The sequence below is a fragment of the Urocampus carinirostris genome, chromosome 12 (assembly GCF_059441175.1).
Source record: "Urocampus carinirostris isolate Australia breed hairy pipefish chromosome 12, RoL_Ucar_1.0, whole genome shotgun sequence".
In the NCBI taxonomy this organism is placed as follows: Eukaryota; Metazoa; Chordata; class Actinopteri; order Syngnathiformes; family Syngnathidae; genus Urocampus; species Urocampus carinirostris.
In genome coordinates this window covers 40036151-40055192 of record NC_142360.1, presented here as the reverse complement: position 1 = coordinate 40055192, position 19042 = coordinate 40036151, and the positions used below count along the sequence as shown (strand labels likewise).

The 19042-nt window shown below is 42.1% G+C and overlaps 1 protein-coding gene across 1 annotated transcript in view; it reads left to right on the top strand.

The window, feature by feature from the left end:
• The window catches only part of trabd2b (TraB domain containing 2B), a 134070-nt gene that overhangs the window by 27451 nt on the left and 87577 nt on the right, over positions 1-19042 (top strand). Inside the window, exon 7 of the mRNA XM_088348848.1 lies at positions 5074-5643. Within this exon, the coding sequence (XP_088204974.1) occupies positions 5074-5643 (570 nt within the window). The remainder of the gene's footprint in view (positions 1-5073; positions 5644-19042) is intronic.

Sequence of the window (19042 nt, the reverse complement as noted above, 5' to 3'; positions counted from 1 at the left end):
CTACCTACCTACTTATATACCCACCCCAACTACCTACTTGACCGAACTACCTAGCGACCTACCTACCTACCTACTTAGATAGCCACCAAGCTACCTACCCACCTACCTACCTACCTACCTACCTACCTACCTACCTACCTACCTACCTACCTACCTACCTACCTACCTACCTACCTATCTACCTAGCTACTAACCAACCGACCCACTCACCTCCCTACCGACCTACTTAAATACCCACCTCAACTACCTACTTAAAGCGACTCATCTACCTACTTAGATAGCCACCAAGCTACCTACCTACTTACCCACATACCTATCTACCTACCTACCTATCTACTTACATGGACGGCAGTGGCTCAGGAGGGAGAGCGCTCGTCTTGGGATCAAGAGATTGCAGATCGAATCCCGGATCCTCTATGTTACATGTCGAAGTGTCCTTGGGCAAGACACTGAACCCCTAATACCCCCAATAAGCAGGTTAGCGCCTTTCATGGCTGCAAGGCCGCTATTGGGAAATGTGAAGCACATTGTAAAGCGCTTTGGGAAGTCATTGACTTGAAAAGCGCTATATAAATGCTGATCATTTCATTTCATTTCATTTCTTTATATATACCCACCCCAACTACCTACTCAATCCAACTACCTAGCGACCTACCTACCTACTTAGATAGCCATCAAGCTACCCACCCACCTCCCTACCTACCTTCTTATATACCCACCCCAACTACCTACTTAACCTAACTATCTAGCGACCTACCTACCTACCCAGATAGCCATCAAGCTACCTACCTACCTACCTACCTACCTACCTACCTACCTACCTACCTACCTATCTACCCACCCACCTCCCTACCTACCTTCTTATATACCCACCCCAACTACCCACTCAATCCAACTACTTAGCGACCTACCTACCTACTCAGATAGCCATCAAGCTACCAACCAACCTAACTAACTACCTACCTACCTACCTACCTATCTACCCATCCACCTCCCTACCTACCTTCTTATATACCCACCCCAACTACCCACTCAATCCAACTACCTAGCGACCTACCTACCTACTCAGATAGCCATCAAGCTACCAACCAACCTAACTAACTACCTACCTACCTACCTATCTACCCAGCCACCTCCCTACCTACCTTCTTATATACCCACCCCAACTACCTACTTAACCCAACTACCTAGCGACCTACCTACCTACTCAGATAGCCATCAAGCTACCAACCAACCTAACTAACTACCTACCTACCTACCTATCTACCCACCCACCTCCCTACCTACCTTCTTATATACCCACACCACCTACCTACTTAACCCAACTACATAGCGACCTACCTACCTACTTAGATAGGCGTCAAGCTACCTACCAACCGAACTAACTACCTACCTACCTACCTATGTACCCACCCACCCACCTCCCTACCTACCTTATTATATACCCACCCCAACTACCTACTTAACCCAACTACCTAGCGACCTACCTACCTACTCAGATAGCCATCAAGCTACCAACCAACCTAACTAACTACCTACCTACCCACCTACCTACCTACCTATCTACCCAGCCACCTCCCTACCTACCTTCTTATATACCCACCCCAACCACCTACTTAACCCAACTACCTAGCGACCTACCTACCTACTTACCAAGCTACCTACTTACCTACATATCTACCTACTTGCCTTTCCACCAACCCACCTACCTACCTACCTACCTACCTACACCCCACCGACCTGAGCCAAACAAACAAAAAAATCAAATTCAAATTTGGCCTCTAGGACTTAGTTTGCCCATCCCTGATTTAGGTAAGGAGACGAGAAGATGGATACAATCTTTTAGTGGTTAGCGGCCCCTGTGAGGAAATGGAAGACCACAGGCCACACATATATATATATATATATATATATATATATATACAGTATCTGTATGTATATTTGATGGATTTCCAATTTTTTTGAGAACAAAATCCAATTCCAGTACCTAATAAAAAACATATTCAAAGTCGCTCCACATGTCCCGTTGCCGATTTCATTTTCCGCAACGTTCGAAGTGCAAGTTTCACGCGCCCCTTTCCGCGTAACGTCTTTTATGAGCTCCGCCGGGTTTATTTGCACCGCGGCCTTCGGAAACTTCAGAGACACAAAAGTCGTTTCTCGCCGAGTGGGCCTCTCTATAAACGGCGCCGGGTCTCGCGGAAGGTGAGGAGCATCGGGTGTTGTCAAGGCAACCCTGCAAACAAGATCCGATACGGCAGTTTTTTATCATGACATTTATTTGAGTTTCTTTTTTTTTTCAATTTGTAGCTTTTCAGCAGAACTCTATTGGCGAGCTCGGGCGGAGTTACAGGATGGACACGCCCATAACCGGGTCGGTTTTCTTGACAGGTTTTCCATGCGAGGATAACGGATTTCTGTCGTTTCCACATAGATGGATAACTGTCACGGTTGCCATGGCGCCCAATTGGCCCCGCCCGTGTGGCGCCAGCTGCGGCTCATTAACAGATTGGCTTTCCGTCTTTTTAAGCTCAGTGCGCTCTCTCTTACTTTGTCGGTCCGTCAAGGAACCTCTGCCCCGCAAGACGTGGGTTCTGACACAGTCCTGTTTTCCTGTTGGTATTTCCAGTCCAGTATTGTTCCCGTTTATTGTTGTCCTGTTTAATATCGATTTCCAGTTTTGTTCCCTCTTGTTTCTCCTGTTTATTTTCGATATCTTGATTTGTTATCCCGTCCTGTCCGGTATCAACCCCATCTGCAATTGGTATCGATCTCCTCGGCCTCTGGCTTCCTATCATTTCACGCCAAATTGCTGCCTAACGTGCATGACTGCCCAATTTCCCGTAAAATAAAAGGCTGGTGCGAGAACGTCACGCGTTTGGGTCCTGATCCTGCGCTGGTTCATGACAATAACAATGCCATACCTGTGCAAGTTTTCCATCATTTCAATTTGTGTGCACTGCATAACAAGTCTTTGAAATGGAAAATTCGTTTTCAGATCGCTTTGCTCCTATGGTCACGTCATAGTCTGTCTCGTGAGTAAATAGGTGCCGCGCTGTTTCTTCAATGAAATTCAATGAGAACTTGAATTCCCTGCCTTCATCAAAGATACAGTAACTAAAAAGTACCAAAACATATAACCCTAACCCTAACAACTTAAAGCATCAAAAATAGACCATGGTGCATAAAAAATAACTTAAAATGATTTATTTTGTAAAAAGTAAAGACAAATAAGCAAGGTAGCACTAAATCAGGGGTTGGACAGATTATGATGAAAACCCACAAAACAAACTCCAAAAACCCGAAACACCAGCCGAGCACATGGAGCAATTGGCTTGGATGAGCGCTAGGGGTGGGCGGAGCACACAGCGTATGTCTGTTTTCCCAGTGCCGTCTGCACTAAAGGTAAATACGTCCGTATCACCGTTTGCAGTATTTTTGGACATTTTTCAAAAGGACTCTGCTTGCACCTTGTTTTGAAACCACTGTTTGTGAATAAAATGCACACGGCGCACAAAATCGCTTCTTTTTGCCCAGCGCCATCCGCACCGAAGGTAAATACGTCCGTATCCTCGTTACAGATAAACTCTTCTTGCACCTTTGTTTTGAAATAAGGATGAATACAAAGGTCAACATGAGACTTAACAATCTTAATAATAACCGGAGGGATACAAGTCTACAGTGGTATACAGTATTTGTTAATAGACAAACTCTGACTTTAAATAGACAAACTCTGACTTTATTCTTATTTCATATATTTGATCAAATTATCGAACGTCTCACTGTGATACGTGAAAAATTAGAATAGGTTTGGCGGTTTTACTAAATTTTGTAATAAAATAAAATAAAATAAAATAAATAAAAATATTATGGCTCTTTTAGTGAAAACCGTTTTCAAACATAAGACCAATTAGCTTAAAATATGATGAAGCTAAACAAAATAAAATAAAAGGCTTGTGTGAGAAACCTCACGCGATTGGGTCCTGATCCTGTTCCGGTTTATGCCATGTTTATCATACATAAAGATTTAACCACAAGAACAAATTTGCTGGGATTACACTTTTGATCTTTTTTTTTTGAGAATTAAAAAAAATGCAACACATAAGATTAAATCTATTGCTTTTTCTCTCTTGTTTTCTATGAAAAGTCTGAATATATATATATAATAAGTTAATTGACAAGCACTTGTTTTTAAATTGTTTTATTTTATAGAAAATTCTGTCGTTCTGTGCTCTATCTGTACAAAACTTTGATATTTGAATAATGAAGAGGAAATAAAACATATCCTTAATAAATCAGATTCATCGATTCATTGGTGCAGCCCTAAAAATGAGTTTTTAAGTGGCTTTTTATTTTTTTGGCCCCCCAATTTTTTTGGTTATTTTTTTGGGGTCCGTTATGTCCTTTTTAAAATGTTGGTTTGTATCGTATGATAATAATTGGATAGTAATTATAATACATTGTGTTTTCAGGACACAACATGAAAGCAAAAGTAAAACAAGTTTGGAGTTTAAAGGGGCAGTGTGTGAGGCAGATAGTCACGGAAAGGCAAGTCTAAAGAGGTGAGCTTGGAGTCTGGATTTGAAGTTGGACAGGGTTGCAGAATTTCGGAGGTCAGGCGGCAATGAGTTCCAGAGTTGGGGGTCAGAGCGGCTGAAAGCTCCGCTCCTAATGGAGCTGATGCGAACAGGGGGGATCGCCAACCTCTGAATGGTATGATAATAATTAGAATACATCGTATTTTGAAGCGTCTTTCAGGACACACAAGGTCGTACATATAGTCAGACACAACATGATAGCAAGAATAAAACAAGCAAGTAACCAATAGCAACAATGAGTTCCAGAGCTGGGGGGCAGAGCAACTGAAAGCTCTGCTCTCCATGGAGCTGAGTGAGACGGAGGGAGGAAGTACAGAACTTTTGGGCAGTAGTGATCCATTTGGATGGATCGGGTATTTTAATTGTTATCATAAGTAGCGCTTACATACGTTTTTTATGAGTCCGTCCGGAAATCTAGAAACCTCCGCACCGACGCATCCCAGTACTTGACTCGATTTCCTCGCTTCTCCGGCAGCAAAGCGACATGAACTCTTTCCTGTGGAAAGTCAAGCGAGCGGCCCCGCAACCCCCTTCCTACCTCTACGGTACCATCCACGTGCCTTACACCCGGGTCTGGGACTTCATCCCGGACGTTTCCAAACGGGCATTCCGGGGCAGCCATCGGGTCTTCTTCGAGCTGGACTTAACCGACCCGCTGACCGTTTCCAAGCTGAGCAGCTGCCAACTCCTCCCGCACGGTGAGAACCTGCAGACGCTGCTCCCCGGGGATCTGTACCGGCGTCTGAAACGGCATCTGGACTACGTCAAGCACATGATGCCTCGCTGGATGACGGCGGACCAACGGGGACGGGGTCTCTACGCGGACTACCTTTTCAACGCCATCGCCGGGAACTGGGAGAGGAAACGGCCGGTTTGGGTCATGCTGATGGTCAATTCCTTGACCGAGTGGGACGTGCGGTCCAGGGGGACGCCGGTCCTGGACCTGTTTTTGGCGCAGGAGGCCGAGAGGATGGGGAAGACCACCGGGGCGGTGGAGAGGGTGGAGGAGCAGTGCCATCCACTCAATGGTCTCAACTTCTCTCAGGTAAGGACCTTTTAGGAATCCGTCCGTCCATCTGTCCATTTTCTGCACCGCTTATCCTCAGTAGGGTCGCGGGGGTGCTGGTGCCCCTTCCAGTTGTCTGGGCAGTGGGCAGGGGACACCCTGAACTGGTTGCCATCCAGTCGCAGGCCACACAGGGACAGACAACTCACTCTCTCATTCACACCTAGGGACAATTTGGTTAGGCCAAAACACCTGACATGCATGTTTTTGAAATGTGGGTGGAAACCCACGCAAGCACGGGGAGAACATGCAAACTCCACACATGAGCTTCGATCTCATGACCTCAGAACTGTGCCGCACACGCGCTAACCACTGCCGCCCGTTTTAGAAATCCTTCCGTCCATTTTCTGCACTGCTTATCCTCAGTAGGGTCGCGGGGGTGCTGGAGCCCATCCCAACTATCTTCAGGCAGTGGGCAGGGGACACCCTGAACCGGTTGCTGGGCACACAGAGACATACAACTCACTCGCTCATTCACACCTAGGGACAATTTGATTTTGCTTAGGCCAATCAACCTGACATGCCTGTTTTTGGAATGTGGGTAGAAACCCACGCAAGCACAGGGAGACCATGCAAACTCCACACATGAGCTTCGATCTCATGACCTCAGAACTGTGACGCACACGCGCTAACCACTGCGCCGCCGTGCCGCCCGTTTTAGAAATCCATCCGTCCATTTTATCGTCCCCCAGGGTTCTTACACCTTTTTCACAACCAAATTCAAGCGCCTTTAAAACACTTTCAAGGCTATCTTGCTGCTAGCACATTGAGCTGTTCCTATCTGTGATCTACAATCTTTTTGTGTCGTTTTGGCCCACCCGTGTGGCGCCAGCTGCGGCTCGTTGACAGATTGGCTTCCCGTCTGTTTAAGCTCAGAGCTCTCACTCTCCGTTTGTCAGTCCGTCAACAAACCTTTGCCCCGCAAGATGTGGGTTTTGAGACGGTTCTGTTTCCTGTCGGTATTTGCTGTCCGGTATTGTTCCCGGTAATTTTGTCCTGTTTAATATCGGTTACCAGTTTCGTTCCCGTCTAGTTTGTCCTGTTTAATTTTGATATCCTGTTTTGATAAGAATTCTGCCATTCTGCTTCTACGTCACACTTGTTTACAAACACGGAAAAGACTCTGTGAACACAAAAAAATTAAGACAGTACTGTATGTATAAAAACGAGCCAAATTTGGACTCATTTTAAGAATTTTGATTGCTCCGAAACAGAGTGTATTCAATCTTTAAATCGTACTACTGATTTTTCCCTTTTTGTTTTACTTCCTTCTTTCTTTCTTTTGTCTTTCTCTTTTGTCTTTCTTCCTTTATTTCTTTTCTCTTTCTTTCCTTACTTCTTTCTTATTTCTTTCTCTTTTCTCTTTCTTTCTCTTTCTTTTTTTCTTTCTTTTTTTTCTTTTCTTTTTTTCTTTCTTTCTTATTTCTTTCTCTTTTGTCTTTCTTCTTTTCTTTCTTTTCTCTTTCTTTCCTTCTTTCTTTTTTCTTTCTCTTTTCTCTTTCTTTCTCTCTTTCTTTTTTTCTTTCTTTTTTTTTCTTTTCTTTTTTCTTTCTTTTTTTCTTTTTTATTTCCTTTTCTTTTTTTCTTTCTTTCTTTTCTCTTTCTTTCTTTCCTTCTTTCTTTCTTTCTTTCTTTCTTTCTTTTTATTTATCTTTCTTTCTGAGTTTTTCAGAGGATCTCTGTATAAATTTGTTAAAATAGAATTAAAGCGAGTTTTGTTTGCATTTGATGATTTATTTATAAATATTTTAAAAAAACATTTTGTTGTTTTTTCAGGTATTTTGTATAGTCGTTGGACTTGAAATCTAAAGTTGTTTTGTATTTTACATTTTTTTTGTAAATCTGAAATATTTTAATTTATATTTCATTTTTTCACAGGGATTTTCTGGAAAAAATATGAAATTAATATTTACTAAATAATTTGGTGTATCATGTTTTTTTTTTATCATTGATAAAAAATAATTAACAAAAAAAATAATCTGAGGAGCCGTTTGGGAGCCGAAAGAGTCGGCTCTTCTCGGTGAGCCGAGCCAAAAGAGCCTGTTTTATGAATAGAGCTGTCCTTTTGGTTGCGACCAGTGGGGGGCGGTGACGCTTTACTAGAGCGGGCGCATCACAGTCATTTCCACGCACTTTTTATTCCATCTATCCATCCGTGATCTGCACCGCTTATCCTCAGTAGGGTCTCGGGGGTGGCAGAGCCAATCTCAGCTATCTTCAGGCAGTGGGCGCATAGGGACTGTCTCACTCGCTCATTCACACCTAGGGACAATTTGGACCGGCTGATTAACCTGACATGCATGTTTTTGGAATGCTGGAGGAAACCGGAGTGCCCGGAGGTAACACACTCAAACACAGGGAGAACATGCAAACTCCATACGGAAGGTTTCAACCGCATGACCTCAAAACTGTCCCGCACACTCACCTCTTATTATTTTTCTTCATTTACTGCATGGTCTATTTATAAGACTGTCAAGAAACACGGCAAAGGCAACAATTTCAAGCATTTTCAAGCACGACACCCAAAAATCAAGCATTTTCCTGACCTTGACTCCAGAATTCAAGCCTTTTCAAGGATTTCAAGCTCCCGTGCGAACCCTGTAAATATATTTTTCATGGGGTCACTTGAGGTTCTTCTCCACTTGTTTCCTATACTTTATACTTAATGCTTATACTTTCTGCTATGCAGCAATGAGAACACCACAGCGCCCCTAGTGTAGTGGAGGTGCAATGGCAAGAATCAAATCCTCCCACTTGACGGAGGACCTGCCCTTACTATTGGAGAACCAAAGAAACGTGGGAGAAGAAAACATTAGCGAAACAAATGTTTTAGCTAGCTTTGTTGGCGACAGCTTTATGATGATGGATCCCCTAATGCAGGGGTGTCAAACTCATTTTAGCTTGGGGGCCACATGGTAGAAAAAAAGGGGTCGCGGGGGCCGGACTAGTAGATTAAAGAGATCGAATGTGAAAGAGAACAAAAGCCAGAAAGGCAAAGAGAGGAAGACAGAAAATAAGAAAGAGAGAACAAGAGAAAGTGAGAGAGAAGAGAGAAAAATTGAACATCGAAAGTGGGAAAAAGAGAGAACAGAGAGAGTGTACAAGAGATAGGGGGAGAGAAAAGAAAGAGATATTGTAAAAGAGAGAGAAAGACTGAACAAAAGAGAAATGAGAGAGAAAGTAAAAGAGACGGAAAGTGAACGAAAGAAAGAGAAAAAGAGAGAGTGAAAGAGAGAAAACAGATAGAAAAACACATAGAATGGGACAGACAGAAAGCAAAGGGAGAAATAAAGAAAGTAAGAAAAGAGAGTGAAAGAAATGAAAAAGAAAGAGATTGAAAGGAGAGATCGCAAAAGAGAGAAAAAAGAAAGAAAATAAGAGACAGAGAAGTTGAGAAAGAGAGACAGAGAGAAGAGAGTGATAAAGTGAAAAAGAAAGATAAAAAATAGTTGGAGAAACAGGGAGCTCTATAGAGATAGATAAATAGAGAAAAAAGAGAAATAGAGAGTCAGAAAGAGAAAAAAAGTGAGACAGCGAGAGAGAGAGAGAGAGAGAGAGAAAGAGTGAAAAAGAGAGAGTGAAATGGAAAGAGAGAGAGAGAGAGAGAAAAAGAGTGAAAGAGAGAGCAAAATGGAGAGAGACAGAGAGAGAGAAGAGTGAAAAAGAGAGAGCGAAATGGAAAGAGAGAGAGAGAAAGAGAGAGAGAGAGAGAGAGAGAGAGAGAGAGAGAAAACGTGTGAAAAAGAGAGAGCGAAATGGAAAGAGAGAGAGAGAGAGAGAGAGAGAAAGAGTGAAAAAGAGAGAGCGAAATGGAGAGAGAGAGAGAGAGAGAGAGAAAGAGAGAGAGAGAGAGAGAGAGAGAAAAAGAGTGAAAAAGAGAGAGCGAAATGGAGAGAGAGAGAGAGAGAGAGAGAGAGAGAGAGAGAGAAATAAAGCACCAGTTGTTTTGCGAGTAACACCTTACTTATTATCATCAAATGGACATATTTCATACTGCGTTCTCGAGTTCTTTGAGTTCTGATATGAATGACTAATCCCAAGAAAATGGATTAAACGAACCAACCAGATTGAAATGTACACACATTTTATTAACACAAATAATTAATGATGGGAAAAAAATAGGAGGGCCGCTGCTTTTTCTCTTGTTCTTCTCTGTGCGTTGTTTCGTGGGCCTAAACGAAAACCACGGCGGACCCGATCCGGCCCGCGGGCCGCATTTTTGACACCCGTGCCCTAAAGTGTGGACAAAGCTAGCTAGCATAGCATGGGGACGTCGGACAAGGCGAGAAACGCACATGTAGCAAACATTCTTCTTGGAATTTTGGCGAAGTTTCCTGAGAAAGAACCGCAGAAACGAACGCAACAAAGCGGAACATCAATCTTTAACGAATGCTTTCGGGATCTTCAAATTAAATAATGAGCCGCGCTAATCCTAAATTTTCCTTTGGAGATCCCATAAAAATCTTCCGCGCTTTCTCTCGATTTATGGAGGAGAAAAAAATCTCAGCGAGACTTCCAAATCCAACACATGTGCACCACAGTGATTCTCAAATAGTGCGCCGCAAATAGCCACCACCAGGGGGCGCGTGTGATCTCGGGGAGATTTAAATTGTCCCAGAATAAAGTGAGATTGAACTATGAGTAGAGACGGACAATCTCTATTGAAATACATTGCAGTTTGTTGATCTATCTATCTATCTATCTATATCTATGGTATCTGTCTATCTATATCTATGGTATATATCCATCTATATCTATGGTACCTATCTATCTATGGTATCTATCTATCTATATATATATGGTATCTATCTATCTATCTATATCTATGGTATCTATCTATATCTATGGTATCTGTCTATCTATATCTATGGTATCTGTATATCTATATCTATGGTATATATCCATCTATATCTATGGTACCTATCTATATCGATCTATCTATCTATCTATCTATCTATCTATCTATGGTATCTATGGTATCTATCTATATCTATGGTATCTGTCTATATCTATGGTATCTGTCTATATCTATGGTATCTGTCTATCTATATCCATGGGATCTGTCTATCTATATCTATGGTATATATCCATCTATATCTATGGTATATATCCATCTATATCTATGGTACCTATCTATATCTATCTATCTATATCTATCTATATCTATGGTATCTGTCTATCTATATCTATGGTATATATCCATCTGTATCTACGGTACCTACCTATATCGATCGATCTATCTATCTTTCTAGACATCTATCTAGACATATATCTATCTATCTAAACATCTATCTATCTATCTAAACATCTATCCAGACATCTATCTATATCTGTCTATCTATATCTATGGTATCTATCTATCTATTTTAATATATCTATGGTATCTCTCTATCTATATAAACTGCTCCTTAAAACTTTATTTTTTCATTCTCTTATACGTCAATAAGGATAGAGTTATGCCCTTAAAAATGAGTTATTTTGAGTGGAGTGTGTGTGCGTTGGGGTGAGAGGTTTTCTTCTTCCTAGGGGGGGCGTGACGGAGAATAGTCAAGAAGCGTCGCGCTAAGGCGAGGGAATCCGCAGGGGCCTCCGCCTCCGGGTCAAAAGGGGCCCCCGGCCCGCTAACTTTAGAAAGGGACCGGCATCTTGGCTTTCATTCGACACGGTGGCGATGCGTGTCGCACCACGTTCCGGGAAGCTTTGCAGGTCCCCGAATTAGCTTAGCGCGACCCCTGAGCGCGGAAAGAGATGCTATCGGTACGTATGTACGGCTAAATTTAGAGTAGAGTAGCGTATACTGTGATGTCTTGCTACTTCGCGCTTTGTAGGGACAAACACACATCGTTGTCGGGCCGAGCGGTTCTTTTTCAGTGAACTGTACTCGTGCGGCCGCGATCCCTTATCCCCGATACATATTGCAGAGCTTTGTCAGGCAGGGCAGCTTCTTTTTTGCTACTCTGTCCACAAAATATGACATAGACTCATCGGCCATGACCCATTATCCCCGGCGCCATTTGCCTCGGACTGTGATTGGCTCCCTGTCCCTATTTAAACCCACTCCTTTCCGTCACCTGTTTTCAGTCCGTCTGCAAACCTCAGTGAACTCTCCCGTTTGTTTCCCGGCTTTGACCCGTTTTTTGATCGTGACCACGTCTACTCTCCTCTCCTGGCTTTCGACTTGTTTCCGATCCCGACCGCCTTTTTTTGCTCTCCTGTCCCGGCTACTGACATTTTTTCCATTCCCGACACTGCCATCGCTCGCCACGGAAGTCCCACTTCCCCGTCTGAGCAACCTACTCCCCGCGACCAGCGATCTCCGGACTGTGATTGGCTCTCTGTCCCTATTTAAACCCACTCCTTGCTGTCACCTGTTTTCAGTCTGTCTGTGAACCTCAGTTTTCACTAGGCAAGCCTTTTTTGACCCTGACTCCAACCTGTTTTTTGCTCTTGTCTGTCCCCCGGCTTTGACCCGTTTTTGATCTAGACCACGTCTACTCTCCCGTCACAGCTCTCGACCTTTTTCGTCCCCAACCTACTACTCTCTTTTCTTGGCTCACGACTCGCTTAAGACCCGACCACGTTTTTGCTCTCCTGTACCGGCTACTGACCCGTTCCCGACACCGCCATTTCTCGCCACGGAAGTTCCACTTCCGCGTTCAGAGCGACCTGCTTCCCACGCCCAGCGATCACCAGATCGTGGGTGAGACCCTTTCCTTTCTCCCCCAAAAAACTGAGAGAAACATAACGCAAGTGGGTTCTTTTTAATGATTTACCTTATGAATTATTTTGCTCGTATTTCATACCTACTAACGAGTTTGGTCATAAACCCTTTAAAATAGTTTAAAAAAATAAAAATAAAACCCCCAAAATGTATTTTTACGTTTTAGCACTCAGGGACAATGCCTCTGAATACATATTTATTGGCAATGGCACTGAATGAGTTAAGAATCTAGCGCTGCAAAAGAGAGAGAGAGAGAGAGGCAGAGAGACAAAAAGAACAATGACAGCCCGTGTCATCCATATTTTTAGTTCAGTTTCCACACATCGTTTGAGTAGACATTTTCATCAACATATTTTTACCTTGGAGGCACCGAGAGAGAATCCCTCCCCAAACCCGAACGTAATGATTGACATTTTAGGCCCGCAATTCAGGTCGGGTAGAAGTTATTTATACGGGAAAACAAACAATTTTCTCCGATCGTTGATTTTTACGAGGCGACAACAGATGTGCTCCGTGCATTGTTAAGCGATGCGACCACGTGGCGGCCATATTGGCAGGGGCGCCGCTCGGTCGGAAACAAAGTTATTTGCGTGTATTTTATTAATACGGCGTTGTGCACACATGCTCTTATTTTGGAATTTGGAGGAGGATTTTTCACCCTGCTAGCTTAGCGTCTTTGAGTTGAATTCAAAAGTATTCGGGAAAACGTGAGTCACGAGAAAGATATTTCTTATACTGTTATAATATCATATTTGTGACAGATGTTTTCTCGAATTTGTAGAGTTGCTTAAAAAAAGGAGATATTTAAACAGTTTTTATTTGTGTACAACTATGTGAAATATTTATTAGCCAAGTACTCTGGGAACTAGATCTTGCCTATGTAGCTTAGACATAGATAGATAGATACATGGATACTTTATTCATACTTCCAGCAGTATCCTTTGTTGTTTATTAACAGGATGGCCTCGGGGTGCTGTGTTGTAGTTTAGCAACAGCGGAGTTCCTGATAATATTCTTTTTCCTGCTTTATTGATTGTTTCAAAATGTCAGGACCAGAGGACAGGACCCACTCGCGTTACGTTTCTCTCAGTTTTATTGGGAAGAAAGGAAAGGGTTGCGCCCACGATCCTGCGATCGCCGGGCGCGGGGAGTAGGTTGCTCAGACGCAGGAGTGGGACTTCCGTGTCGAGCAATGGCGGTGTCGGGAACGGAAAAAACGGGTCAGTATCCGGGACAGGAGAGCCAAAACAGGTCGGGGTCGGAAACGAGTCGTAAGCCAGGAAAGGAGAGTAGACATGGTCAGGATCAAAAATGGGTCGAAGCCGGGGGACGGACGGGAGCAAAAAACAGGTGGGAGTCAGGGTCGAAAAAGGCTTGCCTAGTGTAAACTGAGGTTCGCAGACGGACTGACAAAAGGGGACAGATAAGAGTGGGTTTGTTTCTGTTTTTTCTTTCATTCTTTCTTTCTTTTTTTCCTTTCTTTCTTTCTTTCTTTCAATGCTTCTTTCATTGCTTCTTTCTTTATTTCATTCTTTCTTTCTTTTTCTCCTTTCTTTTTCCTCTTTCTTTCTTTCTCTTTTTCTTTCTTTCTCACTCTTTTACTCTCTTTATACTTTCTCTCTCTTTTTTTATCTACTCTATTTCTCTCTTTTTTTTCCTCATTAGCTTTCCTTTTTTCTAATTTTCTCTCTTTTCCTTACACTCTCCCCTCTTTGATCTTTATCTCTTTTTTCCTCTCTTTTCCTTTCTTTTCCTCTTTTTTCTTACTCCTTTTCCTACTCCTTTTTTACTTTTCTTTCTTTCTTTCTTTCTTTCTATCTTTCTCCTTTTTTTTCGTTCTATCTTTCTCCTTTTTCTTTCGTTCTCTTTTTTATTTCTTTTAACCTTTCTTTTTTTTGGTCTTTTTTCCCTTTCTTTTTCCCTTATTTCTAGAAATGCGATAATAAGTATCAAATAGTATCTCTTAGCTCAGTTCTCCTTTAGTTTGTAAGTATCTGATGTCAATCACGGCCCCTTTTATGAAATATCTGAGAAGACGGAGTCCCCCTCGAAGCGGCCCCAACCCGAGAATCCCCGGCCTAAAACAAACCCCCCGGAAAGAACATCCCCCCGGTGTCCTATTGTTAATAAGGCTCGGGTATCAGCGAGGAGGTTCCAGTCCGAGGGCCTCCCGGTAAATAAACACTCCTATTTATTCTTTTCCCCTATCTTTGGCGCCTGACTCCCGGGTAGGGGTTGCAGGGGCCACGTGGGAGGCGGCTTGGGAATGGGCAATGAAGCGCTAAGGAGTCCGGTTGAGACTTTAAAGGGGCAGTGGAGAGTTTTTGGTGCATGTGCAATTACCGTGAAGGTGACAGGATCCAATGGTAGGCCATCAGGGCCTGCAAGGCTTTCTCTGCTGGCCTAATTCAAGTCAAGTCATGTTTATTTGTGACGCCCTTCATCACAAAGAGTCTCAAAGGGCTGCACAGATCAAAGAGAGAGACAGAGAGAGAGACAGAGAGAGAGACAGAGAGAGAGACAGAGAGAGAGACAGAGAGAAACAGAGAGACAGAGACACAGAGAGACACAGATAGAGACAGGGAGAGAGACAGAGACAGAGAAACAGACAGAGAGACAGAGACGTAGTGAGAGAGAGAGAGAGAGAGAGAAAAAGAGAGAGAGAGAGAGAGAAAGAGAGGGCGAGAGAGACAAAGAAACAGAGAGACAGAGAGAGAAAGAGAGACAGAGAGAAACACAGACAGAGAGACAGAGACGCAGAGAGACAGAGACGCACTGGTTGTCTCCAAATGGCCACTTTTGGGAACGATTGGACATACGTTTAGAAAAACAATGTTTTTTTTTTGGATTGAAATCAAATTTGACTTGGGACCAGGTAAGGTTTCAAGTTATTGTCTCACCTGTTTTCCAGCCAGGATAACCATGCTACCAGTCATCCCAATCAGACCCGTGCGCAAGGCAATCCGTGATTCCATTTTACACACAATCATTGATTTGACTCCTGGAAAGAGAGGTCAAACATTTACAACTCTTTCACAATGTCAAAAAAATGGCCGAAGTAGAAAACACATTTGCAAAAGTTTTGATGTTGTAAACTGAACGTTACGGGGTGGAAAGCCTCGAAATTCCCCGTGGAATAATAACACAGTGATCCATCATCAGGGGTTACGTTTCTGCTTTTCCCATCGAGGCCACGAAGTGGTTCAGGCACGGAAGTGCAGGTAGTTTTCCAGAAGAGGAGGTTCATCTCAGGTTGTCTGGGCCACGGGCTGATTGATGGCAGGCTGGAATGTGACCGAGTGATTTCCTCCGGGACCTTCTTGGCCCCTGCGGAATGTTGATGTCTTTTGGGATGTCGCTGCTTTAGAACTTTACTTTAGGGGGAGAAATTCGTTTTTCCCACTTTGGAATTGAAAGGGTGGGAAGTGCCCACCAATGTCCACGGTCTGCCCACCCCAAAGAAACGAGGATGTAGTAGTAACGGCAATCCTGGCAGCGCGTACGCTAACTCAGCCGACACTAGTCGAGTCAAGTCAAGTCATGTGTATTTGTTGGCCCTTTAATACAAAAAGTCTCAAAGGGCTGTACAGAATATTTAAAAGGGAGAGAGGGAGGGAGAGAGAGAGAGAGAGAGAGAGACTGTTGGATATTATAAAATAGAGAGAGAGAGACTGTTGGAGATTGTAAAAGAGAGAGAGAGGGGGAGAAAGAAAGAGACAGAGAGAGACTGTTGGAGATTATAATATAAAGAGAGAGAGAGAGAGACAGAGACTGTTGGAGATTGTAAGAGAGAGAGAGAAAGAGAGAGAGAGAGAGAGAGAGAGACTGTTGGAGATTGTAAGAGAGAGAGATAGAGAGAGAGAGAGATAGAGAGAGAGAGAGAGAGAGAGACTGTTGGAGATTATAATATAAAGAGAGAGAGACAGAGACTGTTGGAGATTGTAAGAGAGAGAGAGAGAGAGAGAGAGAGAGAGACTGTTGGAGATTGTAAAAGAGAGTGAGAGAGAGAGAGAGACTGTTGGAGATTATAATATAAAGAGAGACAGAGAGAGAGAGAGAGAGAGAGAGACTGTTGGAGATTGTAAAAGAGAGAGAGAGAGAGAGACTGTTGGAGATTGTAAGGGAGAGAGAGAGAGAGAGAGAGAGAGAGACTGTTGGAGATTGTAAAAAAGAGAGAGAGAGAGAGAGACTGTTTGAGATTGACATATATCTATCTATCTCTATCTATCTATCTCTATCTATCTATCTATGGCATCTATGGCACCTGCCTAGACATCTATCTATCTCAATCCATCTATATCTATGTTTATATCTACCTATTGTATCTATCTATCTATCTATCTATCTATTTATATCTATGTTTCTATCTATCTTTCTATCTATCAATGGTATCTATCTGTCTATATCTATCTATCTATGGTATCTATGGCATCTATCTAGAAATCTATCTAACTCTATCTATCTATCTATATCTATGTTTATATCTATGTTTATATCTACCTATTCTATCTATCTATCTATCTATCTATCTATCTATCTATCTATCTATCTATCTATCTATCTCTGTAGTGATTTGTAGAATGACTATAGTTTTATTTTTGTAAAATTTCTGCGGTTGTATTTCTGTAACATTCTGTGACGTCTTTTTGTAGTATTTCCACTGTAGAAGTTTTCTGTCCAGAGTTGCGTCCTGATGCGCTTAAAGGATCCGTAAACCGGGAACGTCTTGGATCGGAAATCTAGGCGATTTTTCCAGGGACATTAAAGGGTTAATGAGTAAGTCAACGAAACAAAATCGTGTTGAATGTTGTTTAACCGGGCTCCAGCACCCCCGGGGCCCTACTGAGGATAATGGATGGACAGACGGTCGTTTATCACGGCAATTCAGGTTATAAGATCAGCATGCGACTATCCGTGTCGAACACTCCTCGACATGAACTCGGAGAGCAGTAATAAATAGGTGCCGGCGTGTGTGCGCATGCGAGGCGGGGGATTAAGCGGAATTAGCCGAGCCCTCTCCCTGAACCCGCTTCCAACGTGACCCCTGCCCCAAACGCTTCGTCCGCATTACCCACGAGCCACTGGAGCGCTTCGTGTTGCCCGATACTCAAACATCCTATTGAACTTTCTTTATAATGATTTGATGATTTAGAATTCATAATTATTGATCATTATTTGAATTTTAATTAACATTTTTAATTGACATTTCAATTGAATTGAATTAAAATTAAAATTTAATTCAAAATTGAATTTTAATTTTAATGTCTAGATCACGGGCGTCAGACAGGCGGCCCGCGGGCCAGTTCAGGTCCGCTAAGGGATTGAATCTGGCCCACGAGACAACTCTCAGAGAAGCACAAGAGAAAAACGAGCTGCAGGTTGAAATATGTCAACTTGGTGTTGCCAAAGAAAGGTGCCTCTCACAAAGACACTGTACTTGTATTTCTCTCTCTCTCTCTCTCTCTCTCTCTCTCTCTCTCTCTCTCTCTCTCTCTCTTCCACCCCTTTTCTCTCTTTCACTCTCTGTGTCTCTCTTTTTCTCTTCCTTTGTTGCTCTTTGTCTTTTTCTCTCTCTGTGTCTTTTAACCTCTTTTGCTCTAACTTGATAGATACCATAGATAGAAAGATACCGTAGATACCATAGATAGATAGATAAATACCATAGATAGATAGATACCATGGATAGATACCATAGATAGATAGATAAATGCCATAGATAGATACCATAGATACCATAGATAGATAGATATGATATATACCAAAGATAGATACCATAGATAGAAAGATACCATAGATACCATAGATAGATAGATCAATACCATAGATAGATAGATACCATGGATAGATACCATAGAGAGATACCATAGATACCATATATAGATGAATACATACCATAGATAGATAGAGAGATAGATAGATAAATACCATAGATAGATACCATAGATAGAAAGATACCGTAGATACCATAGATAGATAGATACCATGGATAGATACCATAGATAGATAGATACATACCATAGCTAGATACCATAGATAGATAGATAGATACCATAGATAGATAGATACCATGGATAGATACCATAGAGAGATACCATAGATACCATATATAGATAAATAGATACCATAGATAGATAGAGAGATAGATAGATAAATACCATAGATAGATACCATAGATAGAAAGATACCATAGATACCATAGATAGATAGATAGATACCATAGATAGATAGATACCATGGATAGATACCATAGAGAGATACCATAGATACCATATATAGATAAATAAATACCATAGATAGATAGACACCATAGATACCATAGATAGATACCATAGATAGAAAGATACCATAGATACCATAGATAGATAGATCAATACCATAGATAGATAGATACCATGGATAGATACCATAGAGAGATACCATAGATACCATATATAGATAAATAAATACCATAGATAGATAGACACCATAGATACCATAGATAGATAGATAGATAGATATGATAGATACCATAGATAGATATCATAGATAGAAAGATACCATAGATACCATAGATAGATAGATAGATACCATAAATAGATACCATAGATAGAGAAATACATAGATATTATAGATACCATAGATAGGAAGATACCATAGATACTCTAGATCGATAGATAA